The sequence below is a fragment of the Trichoplusia ni genome, chromosome 4, assembly GCF_003590095.1.
Source record: "Trichoplusia ni isolate ovarian cell line Hi5 chromosome 4, tn1, whole genome shotgun sequence".
Lineage (NCBI taxonomy): Eukaryota > Metazoa > Arthropoda > Insecta > Lepidoptera > Noctuidae > Trichoplusia > Trichoplusia ni.
Window position 1 is genome coordinate 18,284,480 of NC_039481.1, and position 23,018 is coordinate 18,307,497.

The 23,018-nt window shown below is 38.5% G+C and overlaps 4 protein-coding genes across 4 annotated transcripts; 1 reads left to right on the forward strand and 3 right to left on the reverse strand.

Annotated features, from left to right (window-relative positions):
- Positions 1-1,214: 1,214 nt before the first annotated feature.
- LOC113493405 lies at positions 1,215-11,572 on the reverse strand. Its single transcript, XM_026871379.1, has 8 exons — positions 11,404-11,572; positions 8,148-11,197; positions 7,230-7,333; positions 6,632-6,849; positions 5,781-6,075; positions 5,276-5,413; positions 3,548-3,812; positions 1,215-3,372 (listed from the first exon to the last, which is right to left on the reverse strand). Exons 2-8 carry the CDS (start codon positions 10,983-10,985, stop codon positions 2,866-2,868), a joined length of 4,365 nt encoding a protein of 1,454 aa, XP_026727180.1. The 5' UTR covers positions 10,986-11,197; positions 11,404-11,572; the 3' UTR covers positions 1,215-2,865.
- A 676-nt stretch (positions 11,573-12,248) lies between these two features.
- On the forward strand, positions 12,249-15,939 carry LOC113493411 (ER membrane protein complex subunit 2-A-like). Its single transcript, XM_026871385.1, has 7 exons — positions 12,249-12,440; positions 13,120-13,233; positions 13,635-13,785; positions 14,205-14,348; positions 14,661-14,817; positions 15,032-15,127; positions 15,215-15,939. Exons 1-7 carry the CDS (start codon positions 12,407-12,409, stop codon positions 15,398-15,400), a joined length of 882 nt encoding a protein of 293 aa, XP_026727186.1. The 5' UTR covers positions 12,249-12,406; the 3' UTR covers positions 15,401-15,939.
- A 225-nt stretch (positions 15,940-16,164) lies between these two features.
- LOC113493410 (tRNA (guanine(10)-N2)-methyltransferase homolog) lies at positions 16,165-20,647 on the reverse strand. The gene is made up of 9 exons (XM_026871384.1): positions 20,461-20,647; positions 19,998-20,384; positions 19,586-19,720; positions 18,692-18,881; positions 18,274-18,347; positions 17,836-17,974; positions 17,336-17,534; positions 16,707-16,877; positions 16,165-16,344 (listed from the first exon to the last, which is right to left on the reverse strand). The coding sequence occupies exons 1-9, from the start codon at positions 20,533-20,535 to the stop codon at positions 16,230-16,232; spliced, it is 1,485 nt and encodes a 494-aa protein (XP_026727185.1). The 5' UTR covers positions 20,536-20,647; the 3' UTR covers positions 16,165-16,229.
- Positions 20,648-20,832: 185 nt separating this feature from the next.
- On the reverse strand, positions 20,833-22,744 carry LOC113493412 (esterase AGAP003155). Its single transcript, XM_026871386.1, has 4 exons — positions 22,322-22,744; positions 21,835-22,032; positions 21,418-21,558; positions 20,833-21,228 (listed from the first exon to the last, which is right to left on the reverse strand). Exons 1-4 carry the CDS (start codon positions 22,548-22,550, stop codon positions 21,056-21,058), a joined length of 741 nt encoding a protein of 246 aa, XP_026727187.1. The 5' UTR covers positions 22,551-22,744; the 3' UTR covers positions 20,833-21,055.
- Between the last annotated feature and the right edge of the window lie 274 nt (positions 22,745-23,018).

The following is a 23,018-nucleotide window of genomic DNA, read 5'->3' on the forward strand; positions in this document are numbered from 1 at the left end:
ATTTGGGTTCCAATCTCAACAGATTCCGCTAAATACCAGTGAAGGTAAGTCTTATATAACTAAGACAAAACACAGCTGTCGTTCCAACAGATAAGATCTAACATATTATTATGTTAATAAAAGAACGGCATAGGCACGTGCCTAATGGCGTGTGCTAGCACGCATCAAAACATGCGACTTCAACAATGACCACGCAAAAACCACACATGCGATAAATAAGTACTTTTAAAATTCAGAACACATTGTTTAAAAAGGTAAGTACCTCTATGGTCCGAAATCAAATCGCCATAACAAACCTCCTTGCTTTTAAAGAGGCTTATATCATAGATCGTCCAACGTCACCGTCGAGTAGCTCAGACCGTTAATGAACACAGCTGGTGTGATTCATGACAGAATTTATATCAACATATTATAAAAAAATATACCTACAATACATTTGTAAACTAATTGTTATGTTACATTGAATGACGAATATCTACATAAAATTGACAAATGGCCTATCAAGAGGTTCTGACCTCGCCAACAGTTATGACATTTCCAAAGTTATGCGCGTCGACCATGTATCACCGGAATCTATGAAACGAGATATTAATATTTGACAAAAATATATCATATAATTTTGATCCTATACACATATTGCTTTCTTTACATTGAACACAACAACAAATTCCGACAATGCATGTTCATTATGCGGTAAAATCTTGTTTCCTCATTAAATGGTAAATAACAAAGAGTTAACAACAAATGCTTGCGATTGCACTAATTATCTAAATATTCAGGCGAATACCAAACATATAGAAATAACATTTGTGAAACGAAAAGTTCATACAATTATGTCTACCAATAAAACGTGAGAAACGCCGCAAGGCGCTTGTAACAGGTAGTGTGATATCTTGAGAGATGTTTTATAATCTGACCTCGTCTCGAGCCGGCATTACGGGCAGACTGTTGAAGTTTTTGATCATTGAGCAACTAATCCACATACTTCAAAACGACGTCAAATTATAAACAAAATGTAATGTATAGTTAACACCGAGACACTGAAAGAAAGAAACAATGCCATATAAGATGACTTTGTCGCTCTCGTTCAGCGCAAACACCTATACAGTACAGGCTGTAGCACATCGACTATCACCATACCTTACGTTAAAAAAACGGAATAATACGTAGTAACAATACAAAAGTGATAAAGTGTAAAATAATTGTGTGAAATAATAATAAATTAATAATAATGTTGTAACTAAATGTAACTAACTGATATTTACATAAAGTAAATGTTAAAATTTCTAAAATTATTTAAAATTTTACATAAATAAAATAAGTTGTTAAATTTTACAATGAGTTATTAGTATCATCCCTTGTAGGTTTCCAATTTGACTAAACTTTAAGTTAGTTAGGACTCGCACTGAGGGCTGTGGCTCGCGGCGGTCAACACGATCACAGAACACGCGACTGGATTATTTATGTTAAGGCTTTATCAATATTGCTTTCAATCAAGTATAACTAATCAACCTGTACCCTACACATAAAATAAACTGTAATCGTTGTGTAAACGAGCTACAGATAATAACACTAAATTGGATTAATGACGCAAATATAAATTGGATTGTGACGTCACTCTCTGCTACGTAAAGTCATAATTATGGTAACTTGACGACAGGGAGCCACAGACACCAGCCGAGTCGCAATGGAAGCATAATGAAATTATTCAATAAGTAGAAAATAATACAGTGTAGCGGGGTACCTATACCGAAATGCCCTTTATTAATTTGACTAATTTATTATTTCAATGATGTCGCACCACAAATTGTATACTGCTTACTAAATGTATTTTCACAACCAGTGGCCCGCAGTAGGCGGGGAGAAAGCTACGAACATATAACATGAAGACATCCTTCTGTAGACTGACAAGCATTCAACGATCCCTCGACCGGAGGAAATTATAACGGATCCCGCACGTTGTCGATCGCGATCTGCGATCACAATATGTAATCGTCAATCGGGATCGAGACATACCACGTACGGTACGCATAACGATCCCCCTTTCAATCTATAAGGCACAAAAACAAACTCCAATGCTCATCGCGCACTAAACCATTACCGAATGTTCTTACATTAAAGCTTGTTTTCAAAAACTGTTCGATAAACTAAACACAGTATTGTTTTATTGGTTCTTTTTCAAGCCCGGCACACAAACCATGGATCCATGGCGGCCGTTATCAATATTCTGGCTATAAATGGATTTGTGGACTAGAAAGGAAATTGCGTCAATATTTTGTCAATTTATGTTTTTGAAAATTTCATCTCAAGTATTCAATTCCATCAACAGATAGAATATTGTAAATAGCTCGAAGACAATAGCACTGAAACGAATGACGTGTATTCCAGTGTGTCTTGAAACCCGAAACGAAACCAAAAGAAATGCGGACACAACCATTGGTAATAGAGAAACGATCAAAAACCCCATAAAGGTACAAATATATTATAGTATTTAACTAATGTCATAACCATTTACTCTACAGAAACGAAGTGTCATATATAATTTGTGGTGATCCATATTGTAAACCTCAAAATGCTCTCCACCTCGCAACACCACCCCAAATGTACACGCTTGGTCCTGTATTTACAACATTATAATATATTCAAATTTAACTAGATATTTACATGGCCGCCGGCGTGCGTCGTCGCGAACTTTCACATAGTCAGTGTATTTTTGTCACAAACAAAATTATCACAGAGAAAACGTTTGGTATATTTAAAAACGGAGAGGCGTTTCGATCGCCGAACGTAGCGTACGTAACGTATGCAGTGTGTGTGTCGCGTGTGTCGCGTGTGTCGTGTGAGTGCGGACGACGCGGCGGCCGCTTAGGCCTCGGTGGCGACGGGCTCGCGCGCGTGGTGGATCTTGACGTGCTTGTTGTGGTTGGACTTGTTGCTGGACGTCTTGCCGCAGATGTTGCAGGAGAAGGGCCGCGCGCCGCTGTGCACCTTCATGTGCTCGGACAGGTAGTAGCTGCGGTGGAAGGACTTGCCGCACTCGGGCACCTTGCACACGTACTTCTTGGCCATCTCGTGCTCGCGCACGTGTCGCTGGCAGTTGTACTTGCGGATGAACTGGCAGCCGCAGTAGTTGCACGTGTAGGGCCGCACCGACTTGTGCGCGTTCATGTGTGATATGTATTCCGTCTGCCGGATGAAGGCGCCCTTGCACAGCGAGCACTTGTAGGGCTTCGCCGAGCGGCTCATGTGCGTCCAGCGGTGCAGCTTCAGGTTCCATTTGGTCGTGAACGACTTGTTACAGATGATGCACAGGAACGGTCGCTGGCCGGTGTGCGTTTGTAAATGCGTCCGTAGGTTTGATCTCAGGTACACCTGGAATTTCATGTTGCTTGCATTAATTAATAATATCAGGTACTCTTAAATACAGAGTTGCATTCATGAAAAGTTGAGTAAAATGTTTTTTCTTCTGTTAATGGTCGTAAGAAAGTCTTCGTCTCAAGATTGTCATAGGGGGAGCCATGTATATCCCTGAGTGGGATGTGCTTACCTGGTTGCAGACGGGGCACTGCACGTTGTCGGGCGCGGGCGCGGGTGCGGGCGCGGGCGGCAGGAAGTGGTGGTTGTGCTTGCGGCGCAGGTGGCGCGCGAGGGAGGCGGCGTGCACGAACTTGTCGCTGCAGTAGGCGCAGGCGCGCGGCCGCGCCGCGTGCGTCTCCTGGTGCCAGCGCAGCTTGGCGCGCGAGTGGAACAGCGCGCCGCACTGGCACACGAAGTCGCGCACCTTGGCGCGCTTGGCCAGGTGGTGCCGGTCTCTGCGGCCCGGAAACACACATGTAGCGACCAGCTGCCTAGGCCTTAGTTACAGGAAAATATCGCAATAGTACGATGGCGACCACGCGAGTCTAATCAAAGGGCGTAGCTATAGATTGCTACGATATTTTGGCGACCCGTCCTGTATATCGACACCATACGGCTGGTATAACAAAGGAGTAGGTTACGAGAAGCGAAATTGTTACGACAGCTAAGTGACAAGCAACATCACCATTATAATGTGTTATGTCGACGCAGCATTGTAACGATAGTCACCGGACTACTACGAAAAGAGAAGTGTCGACGCGCAACCTACTTTCACCCACATTTTTTGATTATGGTTAATCTGACTAAACTTGTATTTCTGCTTTCATCCATCCCTTCATATCAACTTATTCACAGACAAACACTCACACAGATACAATGACACCTCAAAGTTATAACACCCATCTTTACCGAGCTCAAAAAAAATCTTCAATAAAACTTATAAAGCACCATATAAGATATTTAACTATCTCCGAGTGTCTCCGGAATGTTTGCGAAGTTATATTTAGTAGTGAATATTGAGTTATCACAAAATCAATTAAGAAATATATAATGCCGACTAACATCATTGAAGTTTGTAAAATATAGCTAAAATTACACGTATTCTAAAATACACAATACAATTACAAGATATATCTTAGACAAAAATAATAACATCGATATCAAAAGTGACAATTAACATATTTGGCTAAGTCAAAAGTTGACATTTATTTTCTCAACTTTTTATCATTAGCTTGTTTGAAAGCTTGCCTTTAAGCCACATTTGAATCGTACATCATGAAAAGGCAGTAAGATACATCATCATCTATTTACAGCAGTTTGATCATTTTTTTTGACCCAGTATTTGCCTAATCTTTAGAATATCAAATAAAGTATTCAATGATTTCCTTGTTAACCTTCAGTATAGATAGGCAACGGCCTTTAATCAGTACATAAAAGAATACCGATAAATTAGTAAATGTTTTGATTTGGTCCGTTCTTTGCAAGGACATGCTTCTTATCTTACATTGATAGGCAGATAATTACTAATTCTGTGTTGACTTCATGTCTATATGCGAAAGGATATTCAAAGAATAGGAAAATATGCGTCGTCGTTGTCTCTTTTATTTCTGTCGAAGCAAGTATAAATCAACCTTATCAAACGGCCTGCACATTCATGGTTACCAACATTTGAATTAAGCAGCAACAACCTCGCAGTAGCAACCTCGAGCCGTTGTGAGCCTATCCAACACAAAAACATGGTTCTTTCTAACACTACACACTAATATAAATAAAAACTCAGCTCTATAATACATATTAAAGAATGGGGTCGGCTTCCAGTCTAACCGGATTCAGCTAAGTACGACAAGGAGTGACTGCCTATTCATTTCCTTTCATTATAAGCTAAATTATTAGGCTAGTCTGCAGTCTGCGGGCTGACCTGTGCTGCACCATGTTGGAGTAGCGGCGGAAGGTGTCGCTGCAGAGCGTGCACTTGACGGGCGCGCGGCCCGTGTGCACGTTGTGGTGCTCGCTCAGCTTCTGCCGCGTGCCGAACCGCTTCTCACACACCTCGCATCTGCAAGTCGCAACACAATGGTGTTTACATTAACGGACTAAGCTGAGACTTCAATTTTCGATAGCTTTATTATCCTTTTTAAAGAAATTAAAATTAAATTACTTTTGCTGTACTTGCCTTCCTTTTTGGCGTCAAAGTTATATTTTGTAACAGTTATTTTACTAGAAACTGGCAAAGCAATATTTCTGTTACTTGATCATTGAAAAAATACTGACTCGAACATAAAGACGCATGCCACGGTAATTTAGTAAAAACTTTTAAATGTAACTAAAATCATTAAAAGCTTTATAAACAAAATATTCTTTAAAAAATCAACTGCGAATTTTAAACTAAACTACCACATCTAATAGTCCACGAACCAACTCACTTAAAATTCTTAATTCCTAAATGTGTCTTTAAGTGTAGCGCTAGGTTCGCTCTCCGGTAGAAGCACTTGCCGCAGGTGAGGCACTCCAGCGGGTGTATCTTCAGATGCGCCTGGTACGCGGCCTCGTTCAACTGGTCCACCTTGCACGTGCTGCACGTGTAGTCTCTCCGTCTTCTCTTGGTCTCCTGTTTGATGATACGGTCCACCTCGATCTTAGGTTTCGACTCCATAGGGTCGTATACCTCTAGTATTGTTGATGTTATCGATTCTTTCGAGTCCAATGTCATGAGGGAGTCTGGAATCACATTTTTGTGGGTGAGAAATCTAGCTCTTATTATGTCAAAACAACAAATTTCGCAATGGAGCATAAAATATTTAGATTAAGAGACACAAACGTTACGACGCAAAGCGAAGATCCGGCTTTCTTGACTTAAATGTATTTCCGTCGTGAAACTAATTTAATGCTAGATATAATATAAACATACAAAACATAATGATGGTCGGATTTGAAGTAGGATAGGATAGGAGTGTCTAATGATATTTTTGTAAATAAATTCATCTGACGATCGATATCCAAAGAAATATTTTTTACTAATTAATTGAAATTTAAAGTGGCTAAAAAATACGGGCACAATAAGGCGCGACAAACATCAGTATATAACTCCACATGCAATTTCTTAATATTTCATAACAAAGAGTAACCTTGTATATTTTTTACAAATGAATTAGTTATTATTATTTTGTAAACCCAGAACAGAGAATCGTGGAAGGATTTGGGGGAGGCCTTTGCTCAGCAGTGGGACACAGTGGGTTAGATAAAAAAAATGAGTTACTGTAAAGGAGTAACATACTGGTGAGTGTGATGTTATCAGGTTTCTCCTCCTTCTTGATGGTCCTGGCGGTGACGAGGCGGCTGTACGAGGTCTTGGTGACGGAGCAGGTGGGCAGCGCGTGCGCCAGCGTCTTGTGCGCGCGCAGCTCCTTCAGCGTCGGGAACTTGGCGCCGCACTGCAGGCACGTGTGCAGCCGCGCCTTCGGGAAACTCGGCGCCAGGGGCGGCTCCTCCTCGCTGAAGATGGAATTAAATACATGAATACCTGGATATGTCTAGCTCTGGGCTAAGAGCTGATCGGTAAAGGGAATACGTTTACGAGCGAATATTACGAGGTTTTGTCGATTTTGTGTTTGTATGTCCCTGTTATAAGAAAGAATTGAAATTAATATTTAAGTGTTTGATCTGTATGAGAGTATTGCTAAGTATATGATACAAAAAAAAATACAAAAAATACTGTGTACACTACAAGTGTGATGATATAACTATATTTTATTTTCGACCAGTTTAATTTAATATTCTATTATGCAAAACACAAAGAGATCGTTTTCTAAAGCTTAAAATCTACGATTTTTACGAATGTCTACATGAATAAACAAGAGTAATACATTACTAACATGGGTTCCCTCTTCTCGCTGGTGTCGACATCAGAGCCGTCGGACACCCAGCTCTCGCGAGCTATCAGGTCGTACGGCTCAGCAGGCGGTACCTCGGTGTACATCTGTGAATACCAAGCCACAACTAAAAAAACATAATTCTTGCCTTCTGTACAAAGTGTGATCAAGATCCAAAAATAAACGATACTAATATTTATGTCAAAGTATCTGTCTGTTATGGTTTTACACCTAAACTGCTTGAACGATAGTGATAATGCCACCATACATTGGCGAATGACTGCACGAAGCTTTTAAGTTATGCGTGTTTTTGCAATCACAGTCGCATTATAAAAATTAAAACAAAATTTAAGGACTGTTATAAAACTTTGCTTACTGCTTATATGAATGTATGTATTGTGATTGAGTAAGAAAAATCTTCACAAATAAAATATCACAATTTTAGAATACAGAACCCAGAAAATAATTTCTGATACCAAATTTGATATAGGAAGTTACATGAATTGTAGATAATTAATTTTTTATCTTACAACTTGCCCAATGAATTAAAATTAATTGCCTTACCTGGCCTTACCCACCTTAACCATGGTAAAGTCCACGTTAGCATGTAGGAGCATCAACATAGTTTGTATTCCTAGTCTAAGTAAAAAATATTAATTGATTTTATCCCTTGGTTGACCTTTTAACATCGTCTATTGAGCTGCATATGAACTGTGATGTATGGTAAGATGTTTCAAAATTAAAAATTCTTTCAAAGTACTTTGCATATTCAGCAGAATTACAAAAAAAAAGCAGTTTTAAACAGTTATTTCAATTTTGTGTTATTATTGTGTGAGTGCTGAGCCTACAATAACTGTTTATAGCAGTGGTCAATATCCTATTGAAATAAGTTGAGTCATAGCAATTACAACAGATACTTACTCCACTCCAAGGTGACTCCATGTCTCCGTTGCTCTCCTGGCCGCTGAGCTCGCCACGCGGCGGCATGCGCTCGTCGGCGCATATGTTTATGGGCGCCTCGCTCTCGCTACGACCTTCGCTGAGCACGTCAGCCTTGCTGTCTCGCTCACACCCATCCACTTCCACATCCACCTGCACCTCTCTAACACCCAACTCTGAATAATCTATTCCATTACTCTCAGCTATTTTGTAACTCTCATGTATGAAGTTGGGCAAAACAAACTCATTTTCTTTCTGTGATGGCTCACCCCACAGATATATACCTTCTTTGGGGCCTTCCTTAAATGCTGCCGCTTCGCGTTCGGCGTCGAACGCCTCGACACGGTCGGGTGTAAAATAATCTGCGTAAATATTATCACCGAAGTAGTTTTCGTTCATCATACTTACGAACTGTTTATTTTTGGAAGCAGCTTCGAGGTCTAACAATTCTCTGTCGTTAGATTCTTCATTGAAATCTTGGTTAGGTATATTACCGTAAGTGATAACATTGATAGGTCGTAACGTTTCTAGCGGAGTGAGCTCCCGATCCGATGTCACCGTCTCGTTACTGAACCCTCCTTCATTACTGGAGTTAATTTCTTCTTTGACCTGCACCAAGTCCATGCCTCCAACATACTCTTCCGGTTGGTCTAAGCTTGTAGGTGCTACAGGTTCTATATCCATGGACTGTTCCTCTGTGTCAGCATCAAAGTCGTTATTATCATCATGTTCTTTGATCTCTTCTACAGATATAGTTTGTAGTAGATTTGGCTTCTCTTTATTTTCTATCCTATCAGTTTGATGAATTTTATTCATAGTAAAATTTTCTGGTGATCTGCAACCAGATGACGTGGGAGTAATGTCTGTGTCACTTTTAGCAGTAGTTTTTAGGGGAAATGATTTAGCGTTTTTAATTTGCAGAACTTTCTTGTGCTTTTTTACATAAATATTGTTCAGTCTTAGTGTATTGTGCCTTACAGGCTTCTGAGAGAGCTGAATTTTCTTTTCAGGAAGTTCTATGCTAACTTCGCGACTCTCGGGTTTAGGAGAAATAGAGGTACGGTCGGTAGAATTGTCGCAATTCTCTGATAATTCACTACAAGGTGATATGGAAGGTTTCTCATTACAAATTAAATCTGGAACAGGACAACTGTCTGAAAAGTCTGTGTCCATTTTATTATCTCCTGAGGTTTTGCTGGGGTTGCCAACATTCTTTATCACAGAAAAGGTATGGGAGACCATGCTATCAACACTAGATATTGATGATGGCTGGGTGTCATCAGACATCAATTGATTATTATCATCTAGATCTGGTAGAATCTTCTCAGGTGTATCGGATCTTTCAACAGCATAATCAGCATCACTGGATCCAGTGAGATCCATTACAGTGTTCACCATATTCTTGTGATGCTGAACTGGAACTTCGACCTTGATGTTACTTAAAATTTTTAAGCCTTTACTAGATCCAGGTGCATCACATTTAGGGTCTACAGGTTCCAAGGTTTTCTCAGTTTTGTCCACAGGACTTCTAGAGGTTTGCTGCGGTGCTACAGTACATATTGGTTCTTCATTCTCAGAAGGAGCTACAAGAGGGCCTACTTCAATTATTATTGTTTTAGGGTCATTTATGTTTTCAACAGATTTATCTATGTTTATACTAGGTACAGGAGGTCCACTCTCATTGTACATGTTTGTAGGACAAGTTTTATTCATGACTTGTTGAGGTGTAGTGTACATACATGAAGTGTTCCCAAACTGGTCTACAACCATAACATTCTGATACATGGAGCTAGTTTGAGCTAAATTAGTAACATTCTCACCACCCAGTATGGTGGGCATGGAAGTTATGAAAGGTTTGCCGTCTATGCTGTGAACCATTTCTCTGTATATTATTTGGGAGTTTTGGGTAACAACTGTTGACGCTGGAGTGAAAGCACCAGAAGTAATTTGGTTAAGTGGGTTGCTAGCTAGAGGGGGTGTAGCTGATTTGGTATTCATTTGCACTTGTGTGTTTTGTACATTACTTGGCATAATCATGTTGTTCTGTAATCCTTTCTGTACAAATGCTGGTGCTGTTGGCAACACAACATGCATGGGCTTCACCCCAGGTGGCAAGTATTGAACACCACTCATATTACTTTTGAGGAGTATATTATTTGGTTTGGGCAAAACTTTGACAAGGTCATTTGCTCTTCTAGGCACTGCTGGTACCAACTTGACACCTGTCCCTCCCAAAGTTGGCACATTGTAAGTAAACAAATTACTACTATCCATAGCATTGTATTCAGCACTCCGAGAGAACTTGATCTCTCTGTCTTCCGGTTGTTCTGGATAGTAAGCATACTGCGGTTCAAAGTCTGGCACTGGGGGATTCTGAAAGGTGTCTTGATGTTTATCATTTTTCATACTAAATGTATTGCCTGCATGCTGTCCTGGTCCAGTACCAGAAACTGAATGGTTTTCAAAGTTAACATCCATAATCCTAATATCTGGAGTGGCATTTCTAGATGGGTTAGTCTGAGGAGTATTTTTAGCTGATCTACTTGGTGTTCTCCTCCAAAACCTGTCATGATCTGCACCTCGGGTTCCATTCCATTTGGCACTATCATCAATAGCAGGTGTCCGTGACCTACTCCTATAGGATCTCTCTGAATGCATAGGTGTGGAAGTCCTGCTTCCATAATTAGAGCCTTTGCTTGATGTCAAAGAACACAATGCCTTGATAACCTGGTCTTTAGGATGTGTGTCCAAATGAGACTCCAGGCTCATCCCATTGTGCAGGAACAGCGTGCACACGGGACACTGCACAAGCTGGTCCATGTTGACGTCACGAGGTGCTCGCTCGGTGACAAAGGCAGCGGCGGCGCGACCCGTAGCGACCGCACGAGAATAATTTCGTCACAGAACGCGCACTCAGTCCGCAGAGCCAGGGCGCACAATGTCCGTGACGCGCATATCGTCTATTCACACGTAAGGCTCTCGCTCGATCCACAACAATACATAACTTCGTTGCACGTCGTCTCCTTATCGATCTGTCAGACAAAATACTCTGTATAAATATACGACATTATGTCCACAACATCACATTCTACAAACTTGTTCAACGTGCAAACAGAGGACAAAAGAAAACAAAACCCCGAGATAAAGGCCATTGAGACATAAAAAAGTCGAGCATTATGTACAATGAAGAATGAACTGGATTACGATTATGTAGCTAAAACGCACTGACTGAACTCACCTAATATATTGTTTGTCATGTATAGTCCATGACATCGATTACTCTAAATAGATCCGTTAATTATTTACGACTAAGCTAAATCTAAAAATATTTCCAAATAGTCAGCAGACATATTGCAGACGTCTTGTTCACGTTCACACACAAACTTTTATATTCCGATACACGAACCAGAACATCGATATGCGCTCGTGGCGATGTGCTATAATCGAATTTCTATTATAATTTTCCCTAATGGAGAAAATAAAGCTGAGGAATTATGCGTGGAACGGAGTTTTAGTCAAAGCCAATCCATAGAGAATAAATTAATCGTCCTTTAGTTTTTTTTCTACTCAAATAATCATTAATTACAGCAAAATTTTCAAGCTTATAATTTGAACATAATTGTTTTGTCGGTACTTTATTGGTTTATTTAATTTTACCCTAATTTATACGAGTAACCAAAAAAAACATTGCACAGGTGCTGGAACGCATTAAGTAGGTCAATGACATTAGAGTTGATTGCAAAACAAAACAATTAGAGGTCGATGATTGGTCAGAAAAAAACTAGTGTTAGTTAAGATAATAAAAAATCTTTAGTTAAAAGTTAAGTTATCGCAAGACTGCCTGTCTAATTAATTTGAGCTTGAACATCTAAAGATAATAGTTTTGGATATACTTTGATGCTTTATTTTCATTAAATTGAACTAGCGATGAGTTGAGAATTTATATAATATGACCCTATCAGCAACAACAAAGCAATTGAAATAAAGAAGCTTTTATTAAAATCACATTTTTAACGGAAGCTTTGGCTGTGGCAGGCTATGACGTACTACATCTGTGATGACAATGACAAAAGTATTAAATGACATTTCTGATTTCATGTTTCAGCTGTCACATTCAAGTCAAGTGGTCTATAATTAAAGAGATTTGTTAGGGTTAAAGTGTGAAATATTACAATATCCTGGTTAATTTCAACCTACTAGACGAGATCCGATAAGTCATAAGTCGCAATTCGTCGTGCATAATGTCGTACAATTTTGAGGAGTTGTCTTTTAGTGGTACGTTCCATAATAATACTCAACACAGTTACTTTTTAGTTGGTTACCCACCAGAAAATCTTGAAATTAATGAACAAGTAATGTTAGAATAGTACACACATTGTTTTTATCCTAAACCGCAACGTATTACAATGGAGTTCAGTCTTAAGTATTTTGCTGTACAAAGTCTAGGCCTTTAGTTCTACCCTTTTGAGCATCTCTAATAACCAATCCTCTATCGATTATCAGTAGGTTTACAGTTATAAACAAGCAAAATGAGGAATAAATCTTCCAAAATCTTGTTTACAATGTCTTTTTAACAATTAGACAATATCTAATCTAATTATACTACTCTATCATATGATTACCTTCATATCTATTTCAATTAGAACAGTTTTAAGTAATTAATATTAGTCTTTATTTGTTCAAATATGGTACATATCACGAAAGGCCTTAAAAAAGAATAAAATTTTAGTTTAGTTTTGACTGCACACATAGCTGAGTGGTTGAGGTCACCAAGCCAAACCCACTGAGTGCGACGTGTCGCGGGTTCGAATCCCGCGTAGGTCAAGCATTTGTGTGATCCACAACTTGTCCTGAGTCTGGGTGGAGTCTTTAAACCCCGCAACACACGGATTGAATTCCTTAGTGCGGGAGATGTAAAAAAAAACTTTTTGAAATTTTTTACCTTTTATTTCAGAGGCAAAGGACCTCCTTCGTAAGTGGAGAGAGAATAATGAAAGAAGGAGTGATGATGTGATTGAGCTGTGGACCTCTGTCATCAGTGATAATGTTGCTAAGCTCGGCAATGAAAGTAAGTACAGAATACCTTATTTTTAAAGCATAGTAAATAAGCACCTGACATAATCTAGGTAATTCATTTTCTGATTGTTAGATACAACTGTCACATACTTTTTTATTAGATCCAGAAAAAACTTATAATGAGGTTCTATCATTATGTTATGGTTATTATAAGTGTTGTCACAACTCACAAAAACTGTAAATATTAAAAATCAGTATTACAGTTTGCACAATTTTCTGTGTAATAGTTTTTCTGTGTAATGTACTCGTAAACTGCGTTTTTATTTTATATTTTTGCAAGGAAAATGTGCAATTATTTTTATATTACAGCCTCTTTGAGATTGTACTACTGCGCTAAGGACCTTTCTCTTCAATGAGCAATTAAAATTTACAAAAATTATTCTATACTTTCAGAGCACCTGGTATTAGAACAAGTCATGTATGCAGCTCTTGACTGCCATGCTTACCATATCGCCGTCATGTGTACCTGCATGTTGTCGTATGAGTTCCCAAACAGTATGCGTGTCTTACGGTACGACGCCGCATACAATGAGGCTAAGGAAGCGTAAGTATCAAGAAATATAACAAAATACAACTCAGGAATTCAGGAATTTGACCACTATAATCAAAATCTACTCATTGAAGTTAGCTGCAAAATAGCACTTTTTGAACGTCAAATTGTTTTTATCCTATAGTACGGCAGTACTGAGCACCCCATATCGCCCACCCTATATAAGGAACCTAATGTTACCTAATGAATGCACCCTATATATGATAGTTTAATTAGTGACTGACCAAAACTGTTAAATTACGTTTTTTTTATTAAGTTATAAAACGAAATCTAACTTTTTCGTTAATGAATTCAGTCCAATTTAGTGTATTCATGAGTTAGTCTTTGTTCAACTTTTCCAGTGTTCCTTTTTTTTTAATCTGTATAATCATAACCTGTATTAGATTCAAACTGATTTGTATATTTAATTTTAGGTATGGTGAAGCTTTAGAGACGTTGGATAAGATAATTAAAGCCGATGAGACTAACGCGGCGGCACGGAAGCAGCGCGTCGCCGTCCTCAAGTCGCAGGGACTCATCAACGAGGCTATTAAGGAACTAGTTGATTATCTCAAGAAGTGAGTATTCGAAAGAAAATTGTTGCATGAAAGTATTGTCGCATTTATAAGCGTGGGCTGCGAAGGGTGAGTGAGTGTGATTTGAGTCCAGTAAAGAGTGAACTCTGGACTAACTGGACACAAAACGCACTCACTCCACGCACTATATCAGAGGTAATATACTGATCTACCATAAATACTCATCTTCTTGATAAATTGTCGTACAATCAATTTAGAAACAGTTTCATCAACAAGCCCTAAAGTAATAAAAGATAATAATAAAAAAAAACATCTTCGTTATCTATATCCTTATATTTTATGTCCTTGCTCCAGGTTCATGTCGGACGTGGAGGCCTGGCAGGAGCTGTGCACGCTGTACTCGCGGCAGGGCGAGTACGCGCGCGCCGCCTTCTGCGCCGAGGAGCTGCTGCTGCACCAGCCACACAACCATCTCATGCATCAGCGGCTGGCTGACATACGATACACCATGGTACATACCCCTTTTCAGGGCCATCTGGACCTTAAATACGCAGAACTTAGACCAATATAGGTAGCCTTTTTAGTTGTGCCATTTATTCATGGTTGGCTACCACCATTCCGAATATGACAGACAACTTATAAATATTGTGTAATTTTCATAGTAAATATCCGAGATATTAGGTAGACAAGAGGCAATTTGAAGCATAAATTTCGTTATTTCACAGGGCGGTGTTGAAAATATGGAGTTAGCTAAATCGTACTATTGTCAAGCTTTGAAACTGAACCCCGACAACATGAGGGCCTTACTGGGATTATTCTTAGTAAGTAACATTTCAATTGAAATATGACCGAATATTTTTTAGATTATAGAGAGTGATTATTTACATGAGTCATTACACGTTGAACAGACGACAAACAACCTGCTGTCGCACTACAAGTCCGCAGGCAACGCGGGCAAGCGCAAGGAGGTGTGGAAGCTGTGCCAGTGGGCGCAGTCGGGCGCGGCGCGGCGCCAGGGACAGACGCGCGCGCCTTCCGCCGCCGCCGCGCCCGACCTCACGCAGGCCATGCTCGCGCTCGCCATACAAGACTGACTCCATACAGTGTCGTAATGGGGATGGTTCAGCGCGCGCTCACCTAATGTAAATAAATTAGCAATTTCCAGTCCAAAATATGTATGTCAAGGTGACGATATATCTACAGACTACATGAAACAATCAAATGAAAAAAAAAACTATATTACCTGCAAAGTAGTCATCTACACAGAATCCTCCAGTAAAGTTAAAAAAAAATGCAATTTAGTAAGACTGGTCAGAAACACCTATCATTATCTCTACTACCACTTATTGCGTTGGTTGTTGAGGAAACATTATAGTGTTAATTATTATACTATATTCTTGTCGGCTTTTGAGCCTTCAATAGTAATAAATATATCTTATTTATTAAATAGGTAATAATTTACTTTTCTAGTATACCTATAATGTTGGAAGTAATTATACCAGTACTGGAATATTTCATTATTTGCATTTATATTTTATGTTATTGGTGAAATGGAACTTCTTTAAATTATGTTACAGGACTGGTGGGATAACAATTAATGTGTTTATTAAATGTATACTATGTTACCATCTAACAGTGTTTATATTAATTAGCAATACTTAAATTCTTTCGATCCTGTCATCTAAAGGATGAAGACCTATCGTCAATGGATGACATTTTAAACTCCTTAAAAAATCTTTGAAAAGGTAAAAATTGGATTATAGGTGAGGCACTGCAAGTGAGCTGTTTATCTGTAGTAACAACTATTAACGCCATTATAGCATAGTCTCAGTCAATATACTTAAATAAAACGCAAGAACTGATATCTTTTTTATATTTCTGTATCATATACTCTACTTATTGCCTACAACACAGTGTCACACGTCACGTGACGTCTTTCTTGGCGGCCATCTTGTAGAGCGCATACGCCGCCATTTCTTCCGATTTCCTCTCTTTCTTCTCTCGCCTTGTCATTTCACCCATTGCGAAATATTTTTCTCTGAAAATGGCAGAATATTTAGGTACTTAAAATTTGCAAAAATCTGTTAATTCTCTGTCCGTCAAGTGGATTATAGAGGAAACAAATAGACGTATTACGTCACTCTCTTGCATATGGTTGTAAGATAATCAGGGACAGTTTACAGACCATAATGTAATTTTAGGTACAATGTGTAATTATAGACATAGACCCCGTAGGGCACAGCATTATGGTAGAGGAAGAGCACTGTTTTATGCTTTATTAATTATTTCGCTATTGTATTTTGTATACGACACTTTGTATTGTTTTAATTTCAAATTTAGTTTTCTTAATATTGAATACAATTATGAGATATTTAGTATTGTAGTCTTAGAACCCCTCACCTAAAGTTATGCGACCCCCCGTTAGTATCGAGCGGCTGGCTGGGCACGTCGTCATGCACCTTCTCGTAGGTCAGCAGTCTCCGCGCCGTCAGCTTGGACAACACCTGCTCGGAGTTGGCCACGAGCGACAGGCACGGGTGCGACGGTAACTGGTCTTCATGGTAATCTTCCCTGAACGGAGATTGTTGATTATTTTGAGAATTGAACAGAATTTACAAAGTAGGTAAGTAAAGTCTGATAAGAAAATAATAATTATGACATTTCGCCAAATCATCCACATGTTCAAATAGCAAAGAGCTGCATAAAAACTTGTGACTTGAAAACTCCTGCGGTTGCGTCCCGATTTCACAAACACAAATAACCTGCAGAAAGATTCCCAGACTCAGAGCAAGCATTCGTGGATCACACAAACGCTTATCCTACACAGGGATCGAAACCGCGAGATGAACCCGCGCACATTGGGTTAGCGCGGAGACCTCAACCACCCTGCTATCCGTGCAGTCAAAGGTCAAGGACCTGTGGCGAGAATTCTAAAACTTCATAGACTAATCCATAGATAATTCAATAAAAAAAAATATTCATTCCAAAATAAAAAGCTAATGCTCCTGCGCCATTAGCCTCTTACTTACCTAACAAGCGGATACCAGCAGACCAATCTCCTTCCGATCTCGAGATGTGTCGCGGCAAAGTTCAGCAGGTCTCCGTACAGCTGCTGCAGCCCGTACTCCACCTTCGAGGGGATGTGGTTGACCAGGTGCTCGTCGGAGAGCTTGTAGTTATCACGCTCGATGCCTATCTTCTCTGTGGGCTCTCTGACGCCGTAGGGCGCTGTGGAAGAAGTGGGGTTTTGGTCGTAAGTTAGTTAAATAATATGGAATGAATTTAATGCAACGACTTACTATCTAGAGGCAATTTAATGCTTGTGTTGATCATACATGGTTGTTTCAGGCAGCGGTAGCGTGCTGATTATAGAATTTATTTTATGACTTAAAAGGACTTTTTGGAATAATAAATTCTTTCTAGTGGGATGCTTTGAAACAAAATTACAATACTGATTCACGAAATAATAAGTATTGTTATACAATACAAAAGGTGCATAAAAGTTTTTTATAATTTAAATTGAACTTACGATCCGTGACAATTGCGTCGAACTTGAATCCTTGTTTCCATAACGGTAGTGAGAAATCACTCACTAACACGTCTAGGTAAGAAGATTCAGTTCCGTATTGCCTCATGTTACCCCTAACGCTCTCCTCTTTGGCACGCATCTAACAAAACAATGCAAAGTACAATTATGTATATTATACATAAATTAATTATTAGTAGTTTGTGCAAGATCTAGAACTATAATAGAACAGATATCTTTGAAGCAATTTCACATTAGATACGTTTTTCGTAGTAATGCTTAGCTAGCAGTGGTAAAGTTAAATAATTGTGTTCATATTGTCTGTGTTAACTGTATATACTTCAGTGATACATTTTCTTTTTTGTAATATTTGTGTGTCAGTTGATGCCCTTGCAAAGTAATTGTGTAAGCACCTTAACCTCAGAATACATACTTTGTTACCTTTTGTCCGACTCGAGTTGGCCGCGTGCGCCCGTGCAGCATCATGAAGTCGATGTCGGAGCCCCACACGTAAGCTGGAAGTTAAAGTTTTAAAATGAGTACATCGACAGTGGCCTGGCACAATACGCTGATAGTTAATTAATACTTTTCACTTCCATAGCTCACAGGAATAGGTCGACGAAACATATTTTTAAATTATCATACATTCAAAACATTAAAGCTTTACAAAGTGTTGACTGTTTTCTCTATTATTGAAATCTGGTGGTCCATATTAATTATTAATAATTCTCAAGATAATATCTCATTAATTAAGAAACCGCAAAAAAAACCTAGATCGTGAAATCGAACTTGGCTCAGCAGTGCAACCTTATACATGAAAAAAAAGGAAAGAAAATACGCTAACAATACAAAAAATTACCTCCAAAATGAGCAGCAGACACCAGCAGAGATCCCGACCCAACAAAGGGGTCGAGTACAATGTCTCCCGTCTTCACTTGCGCCTGGTTAGACATGAGCAGGGAGAGCTGCGCGTCCATACTAGTGTTGCCTATGAAGTGCCGCTTCTTCAGCGAGTGGTACTGGATGAGGTCGCGCTGCCCGTCTACTATCTGTATGGATGTACATCTTTGCATTAGTTAAGAGATTTGACCTTAGATATTTTTTTTAGAAACAGTTGAGATCACTGAGACTAATAAAAATAATCTGGTTCCCGTTGGATGCAGGTGGCAATGAACCGGTCGCGCTGGAGAACTTATGGAGAGGCCTATGTCCAGTAGTGGACTGCTATAGGCTGAGATGATGATGATGATGGTAGAAAAAAAATTAAGTATTTAATATAAGCTAGTCCCAGCCCTTATTTCGTAGAAATAGCCGTAAGGCTACCATCCCACTAGTAACTTTCAAGGTGTCACCTGGCAAAAGTACAACATTATGCTCTGGCTAGTGTGGTGAGGGCCTCAATATAAATTATGTTATTATCAACCTATATATATATATGACGATCTCCGTGGTCGAGTGGCGTAAGCACCGGTTTCAAGGTGTCGCTAGCTCTGAGGTTCGATCTCCGGTCGGGTCAATGCAAAAAATCACATTTTCTACATTGCCTCGGGTCTGGGTGTTTGTGATACCTTTGTTGTATCGAAATCCATAACACAAGTACTTTAGCAACTTACTTTGGGTTCAGAACAATGTATGTGATGTTGTCCGCATATCCTATCCTAATCTATGTTATTATCAAGGACATTCAGACAGGTGTAAGAAAAAAAGGTAAGCCATCCCATTCAGAAACCGCTCCTAGTAAATGTAGACCTACCCATTTTCCAAAGAAGACATCATATGGTTGATCAGGCACATTGTTGGGGTCATCACCATAGAACTCCAGGTAAGCTAGGGTTATATCAGGTTTGTTTAGCTTCACCGGCCCTTCTAGAGGTAAGTACTCAAATGACTGAAACAAGAACAATTAATGTTAAATAGTTTTTTTATCCTGCTTAAACTTACGTGTTGTGTGTTTAGATTGAATGATGCAATGCGAATTCGACAAAATCATAGTCAAAGCAACATTCAATATCAATTCTGATACATGTTTTAATCAGTTATTAAAAGAGTATTATAACAATCTAATAGACAACCAGGTTACCCTTCATACAACATGTTAGATAATATCTATTTGCAGATAATGGGGTGAAAATCACACTTTCGCAAATAATCGTAAAACCACTCACCTCAATTTTCTGAACTTTTTCTTTTAAAGTAAAATGTTTGCAGAAAGTTTCGACTTCTACTTTAAAAGATTTCTTAGGAGAACAACACGCTTCTATTAGTTCTTTAGGACATAAATGTGTATCACAGCTTCCACTAACACCATTTTCACCAACCACCCAACTCCCTGTTGAGTTTTTGAGGGAATTTCTTAAGTTTGAATGTAACTGCGCTTCGGTTTTTGCCATAGACCATAGTTCTATACAATTTTTGATCAACACTGATCTCGAAGCAATTTTTTTAACATAATCTTCAGACGGTAGTTCGACAATCCAATAAGGCTTCCTAATAGTCGGCTGCTCTATAAACTTTACTGGTATTTTGAAAAGTGATATTATACTATGCATTTCCTGAAAATAGAAAGGTTTGTATGTAAAGAAAATACCAAAATAACTATGTGGCAAAACATATGTTTTAAGAGCTTACCGCATGACGGAAATCTAAATGCTCATGGGCGAACCACATTAAATATCGACGCCACATTTTGTTGTCGTTTTGCATTATTTATTTTATTTTATCTTTTTAAACTTAATCATTTCTTTCAACAACAAATAACATCGTGTACTTAACTATCACAACATAACCTTAAAGTTTTGATTTGACATATTACAAATTATTTGCGTTCCATTTCAGTTTTTGGCCTTACTGTCCAATATTATTCCACAAAGGAAACGGAACACATTCATAAAACTTTGATTACAGTATTCTCGATTATGAATAAAACTAAATCATAATCCATATAAATAAGAAAAATTAAACATTCTAGGAATAAATCTTTTGATTCAAATCAAACAAGGCTTCAATTAAACAATTTAATTTTAATATTACTTAGATTCTACTGGGACGAATCACGCATAAAGTGCTCACACTAGCATAATAAACGAATTTGATAAAATTGTAAGTACTAGCTGAATGTAAATTACATTTTCCTGCAGAATTATCACATATAATCCCAATGAGGGCCATCATTATGTTGAGTCAAAAGACGAGTCAAAAGCGGATATGGCCCCAGAGAACTATGCTATGAACTGTTTTCTTCTTCTTCATGAGTAGCTTCCAGCATCTCTTGGTGTCTGTCACTGAGGAAGTCCTGGTAAGCATCCTTGATGGCTCCAGAGCAGGCAACATAGTGGCCTCCAGAATGTTCTGCTACTATTGGTTTTATGAATAGATTGATGAGTGATTCACTCATTTCTGGAAAGATGAAGAAGAATATTGGTATTACTTTAGTCAAGATATAAATATCTTGTCTTAGATGCCTGCAGATTTATAATGACTAAAAGAATTTTGCCCAGCTATAGGACAGCACAGGCTAAGGATAAAAATAGGTGTTTTTTCATCATTAGGCGTTTTTCCATCAGAACTATTTTGCGTTTTTCTTACCTTTTGGTATAATAGAGTCACTCTCTCCATATACATGCAATGAAGGCAATGTGATCTCTTCATCATAGAACCCCTTATGTACTAAACTGCCAGACCTGAACCCTGATGCAAATATTGCAAAGTTAAATGTGTAGGGTAAATCTGAAATACAAAATATTATACATTAGGATCCGCTTTTTGGATACATTTTGTTGATGCATGTTCTCATAAATAATAAGTATTTTATTAGAATAAGTAAGTAATGAGTAAGAATGACAATAATTAGCAAAACAACAATATTTGAACTAATGATAGCTCATGGAAATTAAAGTAGACATGTGTATTTCACACAACATTGTATTTGAGAATCATAGTATTAAGTTCAATAAAACTTAGATATAGAATGATGCCTCAATAAATGGTCTATCACCAACGTACATCCTTTCTGCTGCATGGCAGCCAGTAGTCCTACTAGACAAGCTCCCTGGGAGAAGCCCATGAACCCATCAAAGGGGCCGTGATCCTCCACTACTTTCTTAATTAGCTCTAATGTGTCCTCAAAGCCCAGCGCCGGCCCTCCAAGACATTTCCCACTGAATGTGTTGTCTTCAGCATTAAACCACCATGACCGGGAATCTGTAAGAACATTAATAAAAAAATATAAAAGTTGGACACGAGAAGCCGAAGATAGATCTTGAAGGCCTGTAATTGGGGAGACTTATCTCCAGCAGTGGACGAATATGGGCTAATGATGATGATAAAATAAAAGTTGATATCCATTTTAAGTGGGACATACACATAAAATTAGTGAAGTCTGAATGCGAGTTTAGATGAGGTTGCTAAATTGAGATTGTTAAGCTTCTAATTGCCTAGTAGAGGAACCAGTGTCTTAAAAAATCGTTTTTTAGCTACTTAAGTAACAAACCTTCTTCACCTCCGCCGTCTTCATTCACCACTTTGTGAGGCGCAGAAATGAATACTAGCTGAGCATATTTAGCTACTGCTTTCCGAAAAGATCCGATCTTAGCCCTAAATACTGCCCCATTCTGTCTGTAGCCATGAAAAGCTAAGATCTTCAACTTCGGTCGATCTGTTCCCTTGTTGTTTTGTGCCGGCGATAAGGACTGGTTAGAGCTTGAGTTAGGTTCCGACATTGTGCTGATAATGCGATATGTGTTTTTAACTAAGCCATTAAAGTTACGCACTAATTTAATTAAACAGGTCTGTTTATTTATTTTGAAGCTTTGAGGTTATCCGACGGTGTAAACAGTGAAGTTACATTACCCACGAGCGGATAGTTCGAAACTTCGAATTTTCAAAAGAATCATTTAATTAAATCATTTAAAGCTGACTACTTTTCAATCGATTAAATGAATCGAATCAAACTTTATTTTAACAATAAAATGCAGCCGTGACTTTATTTTTTATTAAAAATCTAAATATAAGTCATGGTAAAGTCTGCCACAATTTTTTAATCATTGGTTAATATTCGCCAATTGTCCGCTTATTTATTTTACTTAAGTTAATAACGATTTAAATCGATTTTATAAAAAGCACTCGACTGTATCACTATGCCTGATAGATTATAACTGTTGTTATCCTGTAAAAGAATAAGCTATTTT

Coding starts and splice junctions, on each gene's coding strand:
- LOC113493411 (XM_026871385.1), top strand. CDS start 12,407: ATGTCGTACAATTTTGAGGAGTTGTCTTTTAGTG. Junction 13,234..13,634: donor TGCTAAGCTCGGCAATGAAA/GTAAGTACAGAA, acceptor CTATACTTTCAG/AGCACCTGGTATTAGAACAA. Junction 13,786..14,204: donor TACAATGAGGCTAAGGAAGC/GTAAGTATCAAG, acceptor ATTTAATTTTAG/GTATGGTGAAGCTTTAGAGA.
- LOC113493410 (XM_026871384.1), bottom strand. CDS start 20,535: ATGCAAAACGACAACAAAATGTGGCGTCGATATTTAATGTGGTTCGCC. Junction 17,535..17,835: donor CGACGCAATTGTCACGGATC/GTAAGTTCAATT, acceptor CTTCTTCCACAG/CGCCCTACGGCGTCAGAGAG. Junction 16,345..16,706: donor GGGGGGTCGCATAACTTTAG/GTGAGGGGTTCT, acceptor TGCCATTTTCAG/AGAAAAATATTTCGCAATGG.
- LOC113493405 (XM_026871379.1), bottom strand. CDS start 10,985: ATGGACCAGCTTGTGCAGTGTCCCGTGTGCACGCTGTTCCTGCACAAT. Junction 6,850..7,229: donor AGCGAGAAGAGGGAACCCAT/GTTAGTAATGTA, acceptor TTCCATCTTCAG/CGAGGAGGAGCCGCCCCTGG. Junction 6,076..6,631: donor TGATAACATCACACTCACCA/GTATGTTACTCC, acceptor ATGTGATTCCAG/ACTCCCTCATGACATTGGAC.
- LOC113493412 (XM_026871386.1), bottom strand. CDS start 22,550: ATGTCGGAACCTAACTCAAGCTCTAACCAGTCCTTATCGCCGGCACAA. Junction 21,559..21,834: donor TGCCATGCAGCAGAAAGGAT/GTACGTTGGTGA, acceptor TTTGTATTTCAG/ATTTACCCTACACATTTAAC. Junction 21,229..21,417: donor TGACTCTATTATACCAAAAG/GTAAGAAAAACG, acceptor TCATCTTTCCAG/AAATGAGTGAATCACTCATC.